We start from the raw sequence: 17531 nt of genomic DNA on the forward strand, positions 1-17531 counted from the left end.
CGTCTCTGTTCAAATCGACTCCTGTAGAAATGTCTTCATCTTACCTTCCATCTGTTTAATGTTGCTGAAGATAACCCACATTTCGTCTCGATCCCAATATGTTGGATTTGATGAGTATAAAACTTGTAGATCCAGAATTTTGGTCACCTTTGCAAGGTCGACATGATGTTGGGAGCAGAAGTTTGTCTGTACATTCAGAAGGCAAGGACTCTCTCCACAGGATCTGATCATCATGCAGTTCAAGAGACAGAACTGTATTTGGTTATGTATGTCAAAGCTGTATCAAATGGGAGAATACAAAATTTTGTCAAGGTAGCCATTCGTGTTGTGCTCTGTGAAAACTTACACTGACTTTCTTGAAAAAATTGTGGAGCACAGAAGGATCAAATCATGTCTGAGCCTCAGTATCTCTAACGTTGGTTGCACAGCATTCCACTGGCATCACTAAATACTTAGGTTGCCCATATGGATTCAATTTTGTGTTACTAACTGAGATCTTTGATCAATGCACACCTGCAATTGTGCATTTATGCAAGTGTGTCAGTTAAGTAGAGCCTGGAGAAAATTTGGCTGGAGGGTACATAGTGGGCAAGTTGTTGCTTTTGGGGGACTCTCTCTGTCTGATGCAGGTCCTGAGATAACGCTGAAGGTTGAATCAGTGAGGGCAAACTGGGCCGGATCACATGAGGACTGATAGCGGTCACCTGTGTGAAGACATACGGACATTGCTTGCAACCTGATTGGCAAGTTACTGGCTTACTCTACAAGCTTAAATCATGGCTCCTCGATGATCAAATGTGGTTGTTGTTGTTGTTGTTGTTGTTGTGGTCTTCAGTCCTGAGACTGGTTTGAAGGAGCTCTCTATGCCACTATCCTGTGCAAGCTCCTTCATCCCCCAGTACCTACTACAACCTACATCCTTCTGAATCTGCTTCGTGTATTCATCTCTTGGTCTCCCTCTACGATTTTTACTCTCCACACTGCCCTCAAATGCTAAATTTGTGATCCCTTGATGCCTCAGAACATGTCCTACCAACTGATCCCATCTTCTAGTCAAGTTGTACCACAAATTCCTCTTCTCCCCACTTCTATTCAATACCGCTTCATTAGTTATTTGATCTACCCATCTAATCTTCAGCATTCTTCTGTAGCACCACATTTCAAAACCTTCTATTCTCTTTATATCTAAACTATTTATTGTCCATGTTTCACTTCCATACATGGCTATGCTACATACAAATACTTTCAGAAACGACTTCCTGACACTTAAATCTATACTCGATGTTAACAAATTTCTCTTCTTCAGAAACGCTTTCCTTGCCATTGCCAGTCTACATTTTATATCCTCTCTACTTAGACCATCATCAGTTATTTTGCTACCCAAATAGCATAACTCCTTTACTGCTTTAAGTGTCATTTCCTAACCTAACTCCCTGAGCATCACCCGACTTAATTCGACTACATTCAATTATCCTCATTTTGGTTATTAGATGGTCATGTTATACCCTCCTTTTAAGACACTGTCCATTCCATTCTACTGCTCTTCCAAGTTCTTTGCTGTCTGACACAATTACAATGTCATCAGTGAACCTCAAAGGTTTTATTTCTTCTTCATGCATTTTAATACCTACTCCCAACTTTTCTTTTGTTTCCTTTACTGCTTGTTCAATATACAGATCGAATAGCATCTGAGAGAGGCTATAAACATGTCTCACTCCCTTCCCAACCACTGCTTCCCTTTCATGTCCACCACCTCTCATAACTGCCATCTGGTTTCTGTACAAATTGTAAATAGCCTTTTGCGCACTGTATTTTACCCCTGCCACCTTCATAATTTGAAAGAGTGTTCCAGTAAACATTGTCAAAAGCTACAAATACTAAAAATGTAGGTTTGCCTTTCCTTAATCTTTTTTCTAATAAAAGTCGTAGGGTCAGTATTTCCTCACATGTTCGAACATTTCTAAGGAATCCAAACTGATCTTCCCCGAGGTCGGCTTCTACGTTTTTCCATTCGTCTGTAAAGAATTCATGTTAGTATTTTGCATCCATGACTTATTAAACTGATTGTTCGGTAATTTTCAAATCTGTCAGCACCTGCTTTCTTTCGGATTGGAATTATTATATTCTTCTTGAAGTCTGAGGGTATTTTGCCTGTCTCGTGCATCTTGCTCACCAGATGTTAGAGTTTTGTCAGGACTGGCTCTCCCAAGGCTGTCAGTAGTTCTAATGGAATGTTGTCTACTCCAGGGCCTTGTTTTGACTAAGGTCTTTCAGTGCTCTGTCAAACTCTTCATGCAGTATCGTATCTTCCATTTCATTTTCATCTGCATCCTCTACTATTTCCATAATATTGGTCCTCAAGTATGTCGCCCTTGTATAGACACTCTATATACTCCTTCCACCTTTCTGCTTTCCCTTCTTTGCTTAGAACTGGGTTTCCATCTGAGCTCTTGATATTCATACAAGTGGTTCTCTTTTCTCCAAAGGTCTCTTTAATTTACCTGTAGGCAGTATCTATCTTACCCCTAATGAGATAAGCCTCTATATCCTTACATTTGTCCTCTATGGATTGCCTGCTTAGACATTTTGCACTTCCTGTCAATCTCATTTTTGAGACGTTTGTACTCCTTTTTGCCTGCTTCATTTACTGCATTTTTATATTTTTACCTTTCATCAATTAAATTCAATACTTCTTCTGTCACCCAAGGATTTCTACTAGCCCTCGTCTTTTTACCTACTTGATCCTCTGCTGCCTTCACTACTTCATGTCTCAAAGCTAACCATTCTTCTTCTACTGTATTTCTTTCCCCCATTCCTGTCAATTGTTCCTTTATATTCTCCCTGAATCTCTGTACAGCATCTTGTTCTTTTAGTTTATCCAGGTCCCACCTCCTTAAATTCCCACCTTTTTGCATTTTCTTCAGTTTTAATCTACAGTTCATAACCAATAGATTGTGGTCAGAATCCACATCTGCCCCTGGAAATGTTACAATTTAAAACCTGGTTCCTAAATCTCCGGCCTATCATTATATAATCCATCTGATACCTTCTAGTATCTCCAGGATTCTTCAAAGTATACAACCTTCTTTTATGATTCTTGAACCAAGTGATAGCTACGATTAAGTTATGCTCTGTGCAAAATTCTACAAGGCGGCTTCCTCTTGCATTTCTTACCCCCAATCCATATTCACCTATTATATTTCCTTCTCTCCCTTTTCCTACTATCAAATTCCAGTCACCCATCACTATCAAATTTTCGGCTCCCTTCACTACATGAATAATTTCTTTTATCTCATCATACATTTCATCAATTTCTTCATCATCTGCAGAGCTAGTTGGCTTACAAACGTTTACTACTGTAGTAGGCATGGGCTGTGTGTTTATCTTGGCCACAATAATGCATTCACTATGCTGTTTGTAGTAGCTTAACCACACTCCCATCTTTTTATTCATTATTAAACTTACTCCTGCATTACCTATATTTGATTTTGTATTTATAACCCTGTATTCACCTGGCCAAAAGTCTTGTCCCTCCTGCCACTGAACTTCACTAATTCCCACTATATCTAAGTCTAACCTATCCATTTCCCTTTATAAATTTTCTAACCTACCTGCCCGATTAAGGGATCTGACATTCCATGCTCCGATCGATAGAATGCCAGTTTTCTTTCTCCTGATAACATCATCATCTTGAGTAGTCCCTGACCTGAGATAGAAATGGGGGACTATTTTACCTCTGGAATATTTTACCCAAGAGGACGCCATCATCATTTAATCATACAGTAAAGCTGCATGCCCTAGGGAAAAATTACGGCTGTAATTTCCCCTTGCTCTCAGTCATGCGCAGTACCAGCACCAGCACAGTAAGGCCATTTTGCTTAGTGTTACAAGGCCAGATCAGTCAATCATCCAGACTGTTGCCCCTGCAACTACTGATAAGGCAGCTGCCCCTCTTCAGGAACCTACACACTTGTCTGGCCTCTCAACAGATATCCCTCCGTTTTGGTTGCTCCTACGGTATGGCTATCTGTATCATTGAGGCACACAAGTCTCCCCAGCAATGTCAAGGTCCATGACTCATGGGATGTGGGGGTAAGATGCAATAATACCCTGGCTGGAATCCTGCAAGGCACTGCTCCTTTGCAACTGAGTCAAGTTTCGAGTTGCTATGTTATATTTGAGTTAGGTCATGTCTGTATTATCTGGAATTGCATCTGTAATATTAATGCACCTATGAGTGTTTCAGTGCATGACCATCCGTCAATGTTATTAATTGTAATTTGTGTTCGGGGTCATGCATCATGAAAGTGTAAGAGTATACTGTGTCGGAGGCAAAGCAATCTCGGTACATGTGTACGCTTCAGCTAATGTATCAACAAGTGCTGATATTTTTGCTTCTGAATAATACAAATTTTAAGGAGTATTAAATTGTATCTCTAGTCAGTTGTGCCATACGTTCACATTTTCTACTTTCTGGCCTTTATTGTATGAAGCTGTATTTGTGCAGATTACTGTTCCCATTGATGTGTGTCAGCAGAAAATGATGTGTTTCAGTGCCCTGGGCCCAGAGTAGAGGTGTGTTTGCATATTTCCATGGCGGCACTTCCATCATCACATGGCACCCATATAGACTGGCAGTCTGATGCCCCTGCCAGTCGCACCTTTGTGGGACGAGGGAAGTGACGTTGCTCATTTAACATGTGACATGGTGGAGTGTCACCTCTGGGCAGGAACCAGTAGTCTGCTTGTTTTGGTGAATTTATTGAGATCGGGAGATTAAGGCACATTTTCCAAGCCCGAGGTTCCTCCTCATTACACCTTTAACTACTCGCTTAAACCTTTATCTCTTACTACTAAATCTCAACACATTAAGTTGGTTCATTCATTGGTTGCTTGGGGATGGAGACCAGACAGCGTGGTCATCGGTCTCATCGGATTAGGGAAAGATGAGGAAGGAAGTCAGCCATGCCCTTTCAGAGGAACCATCCTGGCATTTGCCTGGAGTGATATAGGGAAATCGCGGAAAACCTAAATCAGGATGGCCGGATGCGGAATTGAACCGTCGTCCTCCCGAATGCGAGTCCAGTGTCTAACCACTGCGCCACCTTACTCGGTAAACTACACGTTAAGTTTAAACCATGCTAGTTAAAAGTATAAACTGTCGATCGTTACCCTGGTGCATAGTCATTAATTAACTCCACTTGGGAAATTTGGCTGCTTGTTTCTTGTTGACTCTGATAGCTCTCTGCTGTAGCTCTCTGTTTGTTCTGAAATTTGAACAGTTGTATATTTATTAAAGGTCATTTTTAATGTTTGTTTGCAATGCATGGGTTACTGCTTAAGGGTTGTTCTTCCTTTTTGTAAAGTGTTAAACATTGCTAAGAGGCCTTCCAACAGCTACAATCAGTGGTGTGACTTGCGAATCTTCCTGAATTTGGATGAATGTTATTCAGGAGTCTAACAGTTACAAAAGCTGCACGTTATCAGCACATTTAATGTCTTTCAATGTAATTCATTTGACTGATAATATTTTTGTTGAACCTGCCCAATTGGTGTGACCTTTCTTTGTTTTGTGACCTGTGTACTTCCAATTTCCTGCCACGTTTGCAATGGTGCAATTGACAAAATATGGCTTCTAATTAATTAAGCCTGTTCAAGTTTTGACTGTTGGTATTGTGACTGTAAGAAATTTATTAATTTGTAGTAATAATAGTAATAATAATTATAATAATAATAATTATTATAACAATAATAATAATTATGTTTGTAAGTAATGAAGTGTATTACATAAAATAACAAGTGACAAAATATGTGAGTCCACATTCCATTTCTTTTCCTTAATGCTGTTCCAACCCAAGTTATGAGGTATTAATGTCTTTATGACAGAAGAAGAGCAGCAATGTGATTCACAATTCCTGGAACACACAATTAAAGTTTCAACAGATATATTAATTGTTCGTCTTCCATTTCAGGAACAGCCGAGTTTGTTATGCAATTCCTTCCACAATGCAGTAAAATTCTTTTCTTAAACTGAACAGAAACTAGCAAGATAATCAAAGTTTGTGGAAAGCTATACCGAGTTTATGAGGAAGTATGAATATTTAAGACATATGGTAATAGTGGTCATGATACATGCCATTTAATATTACATGCCACATCAGCTGTTCTTAAAAAAGCCAACTCAAATACCAAAGCAAGAGTAGTGTTTGATTGTGTTGCCAAATGGAATATGAATTTGTCACACAACACTCTTACAATGGTAGGACCAACCATGAGATATTATTTGTACTCCATGAGATTATGCTTCCACATGCAACACATTGCCTTCACAGTAGACACGGAGAATATGTATAGTCAGGTTCTGGTAGTAATTGAAGATCCCACATTCCAATGTATATTGTGGATGATTGATAGATCTGCACCACCTCAGGAATACCAATGAAAGAAAATCACATACACAATGATATGTGCCCCCTCCCTTGCAGCACAGTGTCCATTACGATTAGCTTGCAAAGAGAGTGAGCAGAGTGAAGCAGCAAACATTCTCACTAATCATTTCTATATGGACCACTGTATCTCAGGTTGTGATACAGTAAGGGCTGAAACTGAGCTCCAACAATATCTCTTGAAGATATTGATCAGAAGTGGATGTTCACTATGAAAATGGTACAACAACAGTCCAAACTATTCAAAAATATCCCCTCAGTGGTGCAAGAAACACAACTACTTTTACTGCTTGATAATGATGAGGATATTACAACTTCAGGTTTATTCTAGCAACCAGCTGATGATCATTTTGAAATTGTAAACAATGTCAAACCAGCACCTAATATCTACAGCTTCACAAAACACACACTACTGTGTGACACATCAAACATTTTTGGTCCTTTTGGATGAATTAGTTCCACTGTGATCACATTTAAGATATTTTTGCAATGTCAATGGCAGCGTAAGTTAATGTGGAATGGGCCCTTGCCCTCAGAGTTCCACTCCTTGTGGCAGACACTGTACAGTCAAATTCTTATGACAGACAGCATGCACGTTGATTGTATAGTCATTGCACGACGGACACCTATCAGCATACAGAAGTCAGTACAAGATTTGGATGACTATCGAAAGATTTTCATTTGATTCTATTTCATGTGTCAGAGACCTATCTGAATATTACTGGAAGCAAATCCCAAAAAGCAAAAGTAGATACACAATTACTTTTACTTCACTCAGCACAATCTGTGGTACATGAGATACCAAACACGAAGTTAGTTTTATTGAATTACTAAGCTACATGTGTTAAAGTCTTGACACCCAGAGACAAGAAGACCTCTCTATGAAGAGCACAAGTTATCTATTTAACAGCCACAAAAATATTCTTGAAGATTTTTTAAACTTTGTCTGTCTATGATAACAGTAAGAAGAGTGACTCTGCTATAATTTTAGAAAGGTACTTGATGTGTAATTGCAATATCTAAATATTTTAGACAACTGTAGATATCATACCTACTGTGGTGTAACCTATCACTTGGGTACAGTTACATATTTCGCAATGTCTATAGTACCGATGAACGATGGCTGCAGCAATAATGTCATCTTATAGTTCATATAATGGGTTTACACTTTTATTCACTTCAGGAATTTTTTCTCTTGTGGATGAATTCTGTTGCAGATGTATGAAGAATTTCCACAGACTGGGACAACAATAGTTGCTTTATGAGGCTTCACTGTACCTGCTGATTTGAGTTGTTTATTCCATGCTACCTCATTCTGGTTCATTGATGTACCTATCCTCTACATCTGCTAGCACAGTGACAACTGCCGTTACATCAGGACACAAACATGAAGTTGAGCTGTCATTAGTATGTAAATATTGTTTGAGAAATTTTCTGGATTGTTCAGTAGACAATTTTATTGTGATAATGGACTTGAAATAACATTGCAGTTAACAGTGTAAATGAAGTTGCGAAGGTTGTGGGGCCAGGAAAGGGGTGGAGTGGAGTGCAAAAAACAATGAGAATGAAGTGGAGATGAATGGGATACACCGAAAGAAGTTGATTAATTAAAATGGTGTTGTGAAGGGCAGCTCACAGAAGGGCTGAAAACCCTGGGCTGATGAAATTTGTGAGCACCTTGTTTTACTACTGGTGATACTCACCTGAACTCTGCCATTCTCACGGGTGCTACCCTCTACTTTCACTCACCTGAGCAATAGGAGGCGGGCCTTGCTCGTCAACGAGGCCTGATTGACAAGAAAAGAAATTGTGTGTTAATATAAAAACTACTTTATCTGCAAAGGTAAAACAAACATGTGATTAACTAAGAATGTTACAATGTGACATGATAAAGAACAGAATTATTTCAATCTTTTAGAGTGCCTATTGATCAGTGAATAACTGAGCATCTTGTCTACTCAATTATGTACAACAGAGAACATTACTAACCGAGTCCCAGAAAGTCAAAACTTTATTCCAGTTGGTGGCTGCTATATGAAGACTGCCAGGGGCAAATACATTTTTACTGTCAATATTTCAGATAATTATTGACCAAATTTTACAATCCTGTAGTAACGTGCTTATTGAAACATACAACTTTATTTTACAGGATTAATTCACTGTGGCAAGTGTAACAGTTTGGAACTGTGTGTATGACTGTATACGAAGCCTCACTCACTGCAGGCATATGCAAACATTATATTCGTCAATTATTTTACAATGAGAGCACTTAGTTACTTGCAGAAAATTTCACCCCCAAATTTCAAATTATCATGAATTTATTTCAGGGATACCCCACACAAGGTAATAGAAAAATTTGTTTATCACTTACCACAGTTTCCTGTTCGTGCAGTCAAACAGCCACATCAAACAAATACAATGCAACCCTTCTTTATTTACTTACAGATGGATACATACAGCCACAAGAAGGCATAGCAGATGATGAGGGGTATTTCTCAGGTGCTTTCTTCGTAGAGCTGAGGGGGGAAGAACTTTGATGGGTATGGCAACAGGATGGAGTAGGAGACATAATAGGAATGAGGTGGAAGTGGGTGGTGTACCATCTGGATGGTACCTTACAATGCCGTCTTGTGAAATTCAACAGAGGGCTCTCTGTTGCTGGCATGTTAAGAGGCCTAAAACAAACTCAGTGCAGCTCATCTTACCCATGTCAGCCACTACATAGTTTCTGTACAGGGGCCCATAACACTGGACAATTTTCTAGTACTCCTGCACTGTACAGCCCTCATAGATCACTGCACAGTGGCACACTTTAGGTGCCTACAGCAGTGCTTCTCAGTTGTTACAGACTGAGGGCTGAACTGGAGATTCAAGAATAGTTATCATAGTAGCAAATATCTTTCAGTGGAACAGGGCATTCTCTACCTTGTCTTCACTAGTAACCTGTTTCATGTTGTTACACACAAAATGTGTTGCAATGACTCTCTATTCTCCTTGGCTAATGGGGAACATCTCTCTTCTTGTGCTATTTTCATTACTTCTTTGTCTCTGGAAACTTATTACCAGTGGCTTGTGTTCCGTTGGGTAGCCTTTATCTCTGTGTCATTGCACCTCACCATTCTTCTTCAATGATGATGTGGCCCGATTCCTGTATTATTCTGCCTGGTCTGTGCCTCCTTGATAACACTGCCATTGCCTCCATGAGAATGTCAGTTGTTATATTTTTTGCTGCTGTATAGAAAACTTTTCCTCTGAGCACAACAACAACATAGGAATCCAGGAAATCAACAGTGCAACTTTGCAGTGCTCACCTAACACCTTAAAGAAGGATTCTCATATTAGTGACACCCTTAGAGCATATAAGAACTATTTTTATGTTGCTTGCACTAGGAAGCTGCTTCACTTGCACAACTATATCATGTGCCTTCTGTGTCGCAACAAAGTTCTAATATTATGCCTAACTGAGCAACATTTCTTTCCTTGTGCATGGATCATCAACAATAGGTGGGACATATGACCATGAGTGTGGTGGTAGACGGCAGTTCCCTGCGAGACTCCCTGTAGAGAGGTGAGGCAGGAATACAAACAGATTGTTCTGGGGAAAAGACTGTAGTGAATTTCTTAATGGGAAATATTTTATGACCAAAGGGACAGGGATACTGTACATACATTATCTTTGGATACTTATTATCAGCCATTCTCTCCACATGTGTGAAAACATTTCTTCTATGGAGACAGGGAAGGGCCTGAATGGGTGAGGAAACTGACTACGCAAGGTTGAGGCTGGGAGGGTTATGGGAACAAAGGATATACTGCAGGCAGGGTTCCTACTTCTGCAGTTCAGAAAAGCTGGGGTTGGTGAGAAGGATCCATAATGGCACAGGCAGTCAAGCAGTCATTGAAATGAATGATGTCAAGTTCGACAGTATGTTCAGCAACAGGGTGGTCCACTTGTTTACTGGCCACAGTTTGTCAGTGGTCATTCCTGAAGACGGACAGCTTGTTACTTGTCAGTCCCATGCAGAAAGCTGTACAGTGGTTGCAGTTTACTTTGTAAATCACTTGACTGGTTTCACAGGAAACCATGCCTTTGGTGGGTAGGTGATGTATGTTACATGATTGGAGTAGGTGACGGTGGAAGGAATTATGGGACAAGTCTTGCATTTAGTTCTGTTATAGGGATATGAGCCATGATGTAATGGGTTGGGAGCAGGCATTGTGTTCAAATGGCCAATTATATATAAGTTTGTTGGACAGAGGAATACCACTGTGGGCGAGGTGGGATGGATAGTAGGCATGGCATTTCAAATTTCGGAACACAATGACGGGTAGTCGATCCTTAGTGGAGAATGTAATTCAGTTGTGGTTGGTACTTAATTACAAGGGGAATGCTCCCCTGTAGTCAGACAGAGAGACTTGGAGGGTTGTTGGAGACTGCAAATATAAGGCACAGGAGATTTCTTTTTGTATACTTTATTGAGACCCCCAGTTTATTTCAAGGAGTAATGTTCATCCCTGTAGATGTGAGAACTGTGGGTGGATAGGCTGTATGGAAGGAACTTCTTGGTATGGAATAGGTGGCAGTTGTCAAAATGGACTTATCACTTGTGGTTAGTAGGTTTGATATGGACAGAAGCAGTGAAGAAGCCATCTTCGAAGTAGATGTCAACTTCGATGAAGGTGGCTTGTTGGCTTGAGAAAGTCCAGGTGACGCAAAGGGGGAGAAGCTGTTGCGGTTGGGTGGGATGTGAATAGGGTGTCTTCAATCTCGATGCAGATCACAAAGATGTCTTCAGTGAACCTGAATGAGATGAGTGTTTAGGAAGGATTTTCAACCCATTACCCCATCACTCATATCCATGTAACAGACCTAGATGCAAGACCTGTCCCATACATCCTACCACCACCACCACCACCACCACCACCACGTACTGCTCCAGTCCGGTCCCATTCACCAGCTATCCCATCAAGGGCAGGACTACCTGTGAAACCACTCACATGATATATAAGCTAAGTTGCAACCATTGTGCTGCATTCAATGATGGCATGACAACAAACAAGCTGTCTGTCCACATAAAGGGCCACCTACAAACAGGGCAAGAAACAATTCTGGACAATTGTTTCACTGATGTACTTTAGCACACCACCAATGAAGTATTAATGTCAAAGAAAAAGATGAAAAAATGTGTGCCACACAAGACAACATTAAAGTGATAACTTTAACATGTAATTAAGCTACTGAAGAAAGTGAAAATCTCACCTGCTGCTACCTCCTCTGCCTGCAACTCTTGTGGCTCCTGCAAAAAAATTAAAAGGCTGAATAACATTACATCAACTTAATTTAAGTGTAAATCAAACACCTTGAAATGTGGCAGTGGTATGTCATCTCACTGCACATGCTCATCTAAGTGTTAGTAAGTTGGTAAATTAAATATTGACAGAGATTACGAATCAGGTGCAGTGACAAGTAGATATATGTGGAATTTTATTAATGTGAGAGTGATGAAAACAGCATAATGATCCAAGTTAAGAATGACAAAATAATTGAATTTTAATTGAACTTAACACTATGGATTCCCTAGAGCTGCTAGCTGCCACAGACAGCCACGGTCACAGAGTAGGACAAAGATGCCCACAAAATGCAAGTCGACAGGGTGGGAATGCAGACCATAGCTGCTGGATGTTTGAAGGCTGCTGTAAGGATACTGCCAGAGACCAACACAGAGGTACAACATAGTTTGCTGGATCAAACACACTTCAACTATGACCTGGTGTAGTAATCAAAAGGATCACGGAAAGGGAAATGAATAACAGACAATTATAAAATCACAGATCATAGAGATAGTGATTGGCTCTGTCATGGCTGCATCTGCTGCTATCAAGAGAGGAATTTGTGAATGGGTCTTGGTGCCAGAGAGCTATCTGAGGTTGAGCCACAACAACAGAAGAGGGAGTGGAACTGTTAAAAGAACTAGTAAATTAAATCCAGCCAGTTATTTTGCTATCCTGAAGGGTGCGACGACACTGTGTGTGCAATTGTTTATAATGAACATTGTTTGTCATCATAGAATGTTGGTTAAAAACATGGAGAGCACATCTCTGCATGTGAGTTGAGTCCCAACATGGCTCAGTCAACTGAGGGACTGTTACATTGCACGGTAAAGTTGAAGTGCAAGAATGGAACATTGTTGGCAGTAATGATTACATTTATAACTGGGGAAATACTGTTTCTCCAAGGGTGCCAGGGAGCATTAAATCTCTCATCATCCTTAGAAAGATGTCATTTGGGTGTGCATGTAGGTGAGGTGGGAGACCGAAAATGGATAGCAAATGGGAAATGGTCGCTTGATTTTGTACCATACATAATGATGAGATCATCATCAGGGCAAATTCGGCAGTGCAGGAGAGGTCCAGATGGGGGTAGGAGTGCATGGAGTGTGAAAGAAATGTGGGTACTCCCACAGTAAGCCAAATGAGGTTAGGGTGACAGGAGGACAATGAAGAGGGCACCTTTCTGATAGATTCTGGGAGAGTCCCAAGGGGAGCAGCAGAAACGGGTGAGGGAGTTGGCCAGTAAGCTGGAAGCTGACTGTCCAGTGACTTAGGGATGTAAACAGTAGAAATGGAAAAGTCGAGGTGAGGAAGTAAAAGGCAGACAGGATTAGCTTGAAGTTAGGTAGTCAGGAAGACTATGAACTTCATCCTTAATAAACAGCATGACTCCACTGCATGACATAGAATCTGTCCCTGGGTGATGGTGTGAGATTGGGCAGATGTCAAAGCAGACTGGAAATAAACGAGAGAGTTCAACGCAGGTCGTGAGTATGCAATTTTGTTTCCTGGAAGCAGAGAACAAGTAGAGACTATGATTCCAAGAGCAGCCATAATTCCTCTTTGTTGGATCAAAGGCCACAAAAATTCCACTGGAAGAGTGCCACGATTAGGAAAGTGGAAAAGGGACAAAATGGAGGGGTATCACCTCAGTGGCTATCGAGTGGCAGCTTTCGAAGGCTCACTGGTGCAGGTCACAGAGGCTGGAGAATCTCTCTATGAGGTCTACAGAGGTGTCGGCATTCTCATTCTGTCTATTCTGTCTGTCCTTGGAATCCAGAGCAGAAAAATTGCTGGAGGTGCATACCGGCAACAAGGAGGTGAGTCAGCCAAGGATATCATGTCATGACACCACCAAGGAGGATCTCCGAGCTGATAAACAAGCAGATCGTTTGCCTTTCTTGTTGGTAGAGGAAGACTCAGATGTTTGATGTTTGGAGGAACATGGAAAGTTTTCATGGGAGTGTTCCTTTTATATTTCCTGGCCTGTCAGTTGTGTAGCAGATGACTCTCACCTGTGAGGCAAAAGTTTGTGCCTTGTTTGCACAGCTGGAGAGGAGGAGGAGGTGGAGGGAGCGGAGGAGGAGGTGGAGGGAGCGGAGGAGGAGGTGGAGGGAGCGGAGGAGAAGGGGGAGGGAGCGGAGGAGAAGGGGGCGCAGAGTGGGGGGGGCGGCGCAGAGTGGGGGGGGGGCGCAGAGTGGGGGGGGGGGCGCAGAGTGGGGGGGGGCGCAGAGTTGGGGGGGGGCGCAGAGTGGGGGGGGGGCGCAGAGTGGGGGGGGGCGCAGAGTGGGGGGGTTCGCAGAGTGGGGGGGGGCGCAGAGTGGGGGGGGGGGCGCAGAGTGGGGGGGGGGCGCAGAGTGGGGGGGGGGGGCGCAGAGTGGGGGGGGGGCGCAGAGTGGGGGGGGGGGCGCAGAGTGGGGGGGGGGGGCGCAGAGTGGGGGGGCGCAGAGTGAGGGGGCGCAGGGGGAGTGGGCGCAGGGGGAGGGGGCGCAGGGGGAGGGGGCGCAGGGGGAGGGGGCGCAGGGGGAGGGGGCGCAGGGGGAGGGGGCGCAGGGGGAGGGGGCGCAGGGGGAGGGGGCGCAGGGGGAGGGGGCGGAGAGGGCGGGGGCGGAGAGGGCGGGGGCGGAGAGGGCGGGGGCGGAGAGGGCGGGGGCGGAGAGGGCGGGGGCGGAGAGGGAGGGGGCGGAGAGGGAGGGGGCGGAGAGGGAGGGGGCGGAGAGGGAGGGGGCGGAGAGGGAGGGGGCGGAGAGGGAGGGGGCGGAGAGGGAGGGGGCGGAGAGGGAGGGGGCGGAGAGGGAGGGGGCGGAGAGGGAGGGGGCGGAGAGGGAGGGGGCGGAGAGGGAGGGGGCGGAGAGGGAGGGGGCGGAGAGGGAGGGGGCGGAGAGGGAGGGGGCGGAGAGGGAGGGGGCGGAGAGGGAGGGGGCGGAGAGGGAGGGGGGCGGAGAGGGAGGGGGGCGGAGAGGGAGGGGGGCGGAGAGGGAGGGGGGCGGAGAGGGAGGGGGGCGGAGAGGGAGGGGGCGGAGAGGGAGGGGGCGGAGAGGGAGGGGGCGGAGAGGGAGGGGGCGGAGAGGGAGGGGGCGGAGAGGGAGGGGGCGCAGATGGAGGGGGCGCAGATGGAGGGGGCGCAGATGGAGGGGGCGCAGATGGAGGGGGCGCAGATGGAGGGGGCGCAGAGGGAGGGGGCGCAGAGGGAGGGGGCGCAGAGGGAGGGGGCGCAGAGGGAGGGGGCGCAGAGGGAGGGGGCGCAGAGGGAGGGGGCGCAGAGGGAGGGGGCGCAGAGGGAGGGGGCGCAGAGGGAGGGGGCGCAGAGGGAGGGGGCGCAGAGGGAGGGGGCGCAGAGGGAGGGGGCGCAGAGGGAGGGGGCGCAGAGGGAGGGGGCGCAGAGGGAGGGGGCGCAGAGGGAGGGGGCGCAGAGGGAGGGGGCGCAGAGGGAGGGGGCGCAGAGGGAGGGGGCGCAGAGGGAGGGGGCGCAGAGGGAGGGGGCGCAGAGGGAGGGGGCGCAGAGGGAGGGGGCGCAGAGGGAGGGGGCGCAGAGGGAGGGGGCGGAGTGGGAGGGGGCGGAGAGGGAGGGGGCGGAGAGGGAGGGGGCGGAGAGGGAGGGGGCGGAGAGGGAGGGGGCGGAGAGGGAGGGGGCGGAGAGGGAGGGGGCGGAGAGGGAGGGGGCGGAGAGGGAGGGGGCGGAGAGGGAGGGGGCGGAGAGGGAGGGGGCGGAGAGGGAGGGGGCGGAGAGGGAGGGGGCGGAGAGGGAGGGGGCGGAGAGGGAGGGGGCGGAGAGGGAGGGGGCGGAGAGGGAGGGGGCGGAGAGGGAGGGGGCGGAGAGGGAGGGGGCGGAGAGGGAGGGGGCGGAGAGGGAGGGGGCGGAGAGGGAGGGGGCGGAGAGGGAGGGGGCGGAGAGGGAGGGGGCGGAGAGGGAGGGGGCGGAGAGGGAGGGGGCGGAGAGGGAGGGGGCGGAGAGGGAGGGGGCGGAGAGGGAGGGGGCGGAGAGGGAGGGGGCGGAGAGGGAGGGGGCGGAGAGGGAGGGGGCGGAGAGGGAGGGGGCGGAGAGGGAGGGGGCGGAGAGGGAGGGGGCGGAGAGGGAGGGGGCGGAGAGGGAGGGGGCGGAGAGGGAGGGGGCGGAGAGGGAGGGGGCGGAGAGGGAGGGGGCGGAGAGGGAGGGGGCGGAGAGGGAGGGGGCGGAGAGGGAGGGGGCGGAGAGGGAGGGGGCGGAGAGGGAGGGGGCGGAGAGGGAGGGGGCGGAGAGGGAGGGGGCGGAGAGGGAGGGGGCGGAGAGGGAGGGGGCGGAGAGGGAGGGGGCGGAGATGGAGGGGGCGGAGATGGAGGGGGCGGAGATGGAGGGGGCGGAGATGGAGGGGGCGGAGATGGAGGGGGCGGAGATGGAGGGGGCGGAGATGGAGGGGGCGGAGATGGAGGGGGCGGAGATGGAGGGGGCGGAGATGGAGGGGGCGGAGATGGAGGGGGCGGAGATGGAGGGGGCGGAGATGGAGGGGGCGGAGATTGAGGGGGCGGAGATGGAGGGGGCGGAGATTGAGGGGGCGGAGATTGAGGGGGCGGAGATGGAGGGGGCGGAGAGGGAGGGGGCGGAGAGGGAGGGGGCGGAGAGGGAGGGGGCGGAGAGGGAGGGGGCGGAGAGGGAGGGGGCGGAGAGGGAGGGGGCGGAGAGGGAGGGGGCGGAGAGGGAGGGGGCGGAGAGGGAGGGGGCGGAGAGGGAGGGGGCGGAGAGGGAGGGGGCGGAGAGGGAGGGGGCGGAGAGGGAGGGGGCGGAGAGGGAGGGGGCGGAGAGGGAGGGGGCGGAGAGGGAGGGGGGAGAGGGAGGGGGGAGAGGGAGGGGGGGAGAGGGAGGGGGGAGAGGGAGGGGGGGAGAGGGAGGGGGGAGAGGGAGGGGAGAGGGAGGGGAAAGGGAGGGGAGAGGGAGGGGAGAGGGAGGGGAGAGGGAGACGGGGCTGCTACTACGACACTGGGTGATTTTACAACCACAGTGCTGTATTTCTCATCACGTGTCTGGATGTCCATGTCCTTCATGAACTGAGATGTAGCAAGAACAGTACTGTAACTGCCTGATGGTAGAACACAGGCTTACTTCCTTTACCCAGATTTCCTGGACACCCGATCATCGAGGTACACGAGACTATCTCAGGAGGAGTTGGCATGGTCACCATTACATCTTTTGCAGCAGGGAGGAGATATGAAGTTGCATTCAATGATTGTTCACAATTCATAGAAACTTCCTTCTGATATCAGAAAGAACTTTGCATCTAAATACACTTCATGTGTCAAGCATCCCACCAATACCAGCCACTCTGACCAGGGGCTCTCCACAAGGGTGCCACTGAGCCACAGCGAGGGCCATCTGGTATGGCAGCCACTGCCGGGGGTTCCAATGCTCCGAGAAGGCAAGCAAACACAACTTGCCATACATGGAGAGTCAAGAGGTCAGGAGTCAGGAGTGTGATCCCTGTGTTTTCAGGGGGCTCAGCCATATGGGTACGTAATAGCCTCATCCCTCTGGTGACTTAGGAGGGTGGAAGTAGGCTAGAGGGTGGAAGGGCGAGGGAATGACGGAGATGGGGGGGGGGGGGGAGGAATCCTCACCACAGATGCCAGGGAGGGAGTTTTTCCCCAAGTGGCTGACACTAAAAAACAGGAAATTTTGAAGTGGAGGTCAAACCTCAAGTGGGGACCTAAACACCAAAAAGATGAATGAACAGGAAGAAGGAACAAAATTGTAAACAATACAAGAAAGCAGGTGCATAGCCA

General features: G+C 47.4%; 1 protein-coding gene across 1 annotated transcript in view; it reads left to right on the forward strand.

Annotated features, from left to right (window-relative positions):
* Positions 1 to 16572, forward strand: part of LOC124620333 (glycine-rich cell wall structural protein 1.8-like) — a gene marked incomplete at its 3' end in the record, with an annotated part of 132834 nt that extends 116262 nt beyond the window's left edge. The window contains exons 2-7 of the mRNA XM_047147007.1: positions 13827 to 13937; positions 14256 to 14731; positions 14776 to 14871; positions 14912 to 15259; positions 15313 to 16069; positions 16337 to 16572. Coding sequence (XP_047002963.1) covers positions 13827 to 13937; positions 14256 to 14731; positions 14776 to 14871; positions 14912 to 15259; positions 15313 to 16069; positions 16337 to 16572 — 2024 coding nt within the window. The remainder of the gene's footprint in view (positions 1 to 13826; positions 13938 to 14255; positions 14732 to 14775; positions 14872 to 14911; positions 15260 to 15312; positions 16070 to 16336) is intronic.
* Between the last annotated feature and the right edge of the window lie 959 nt (positions 16573 to 17531).

This window comes from Schistocerca americana, chromosome 6, assembly GCF_021461395.2.
Source record: "Schistocerca americana isolate TAMUIC-IGC-003095 chromosome 6, iqSchAmer2.1, whole genome shotgun sequence".
NCBI classification, from domain to species: domain Eukaryota; kingdom Metazoa; phylum Arthropoda; class Insecta; order Orthoptera; family Acrididae; genus Schistocerca; species Schistocerca americana.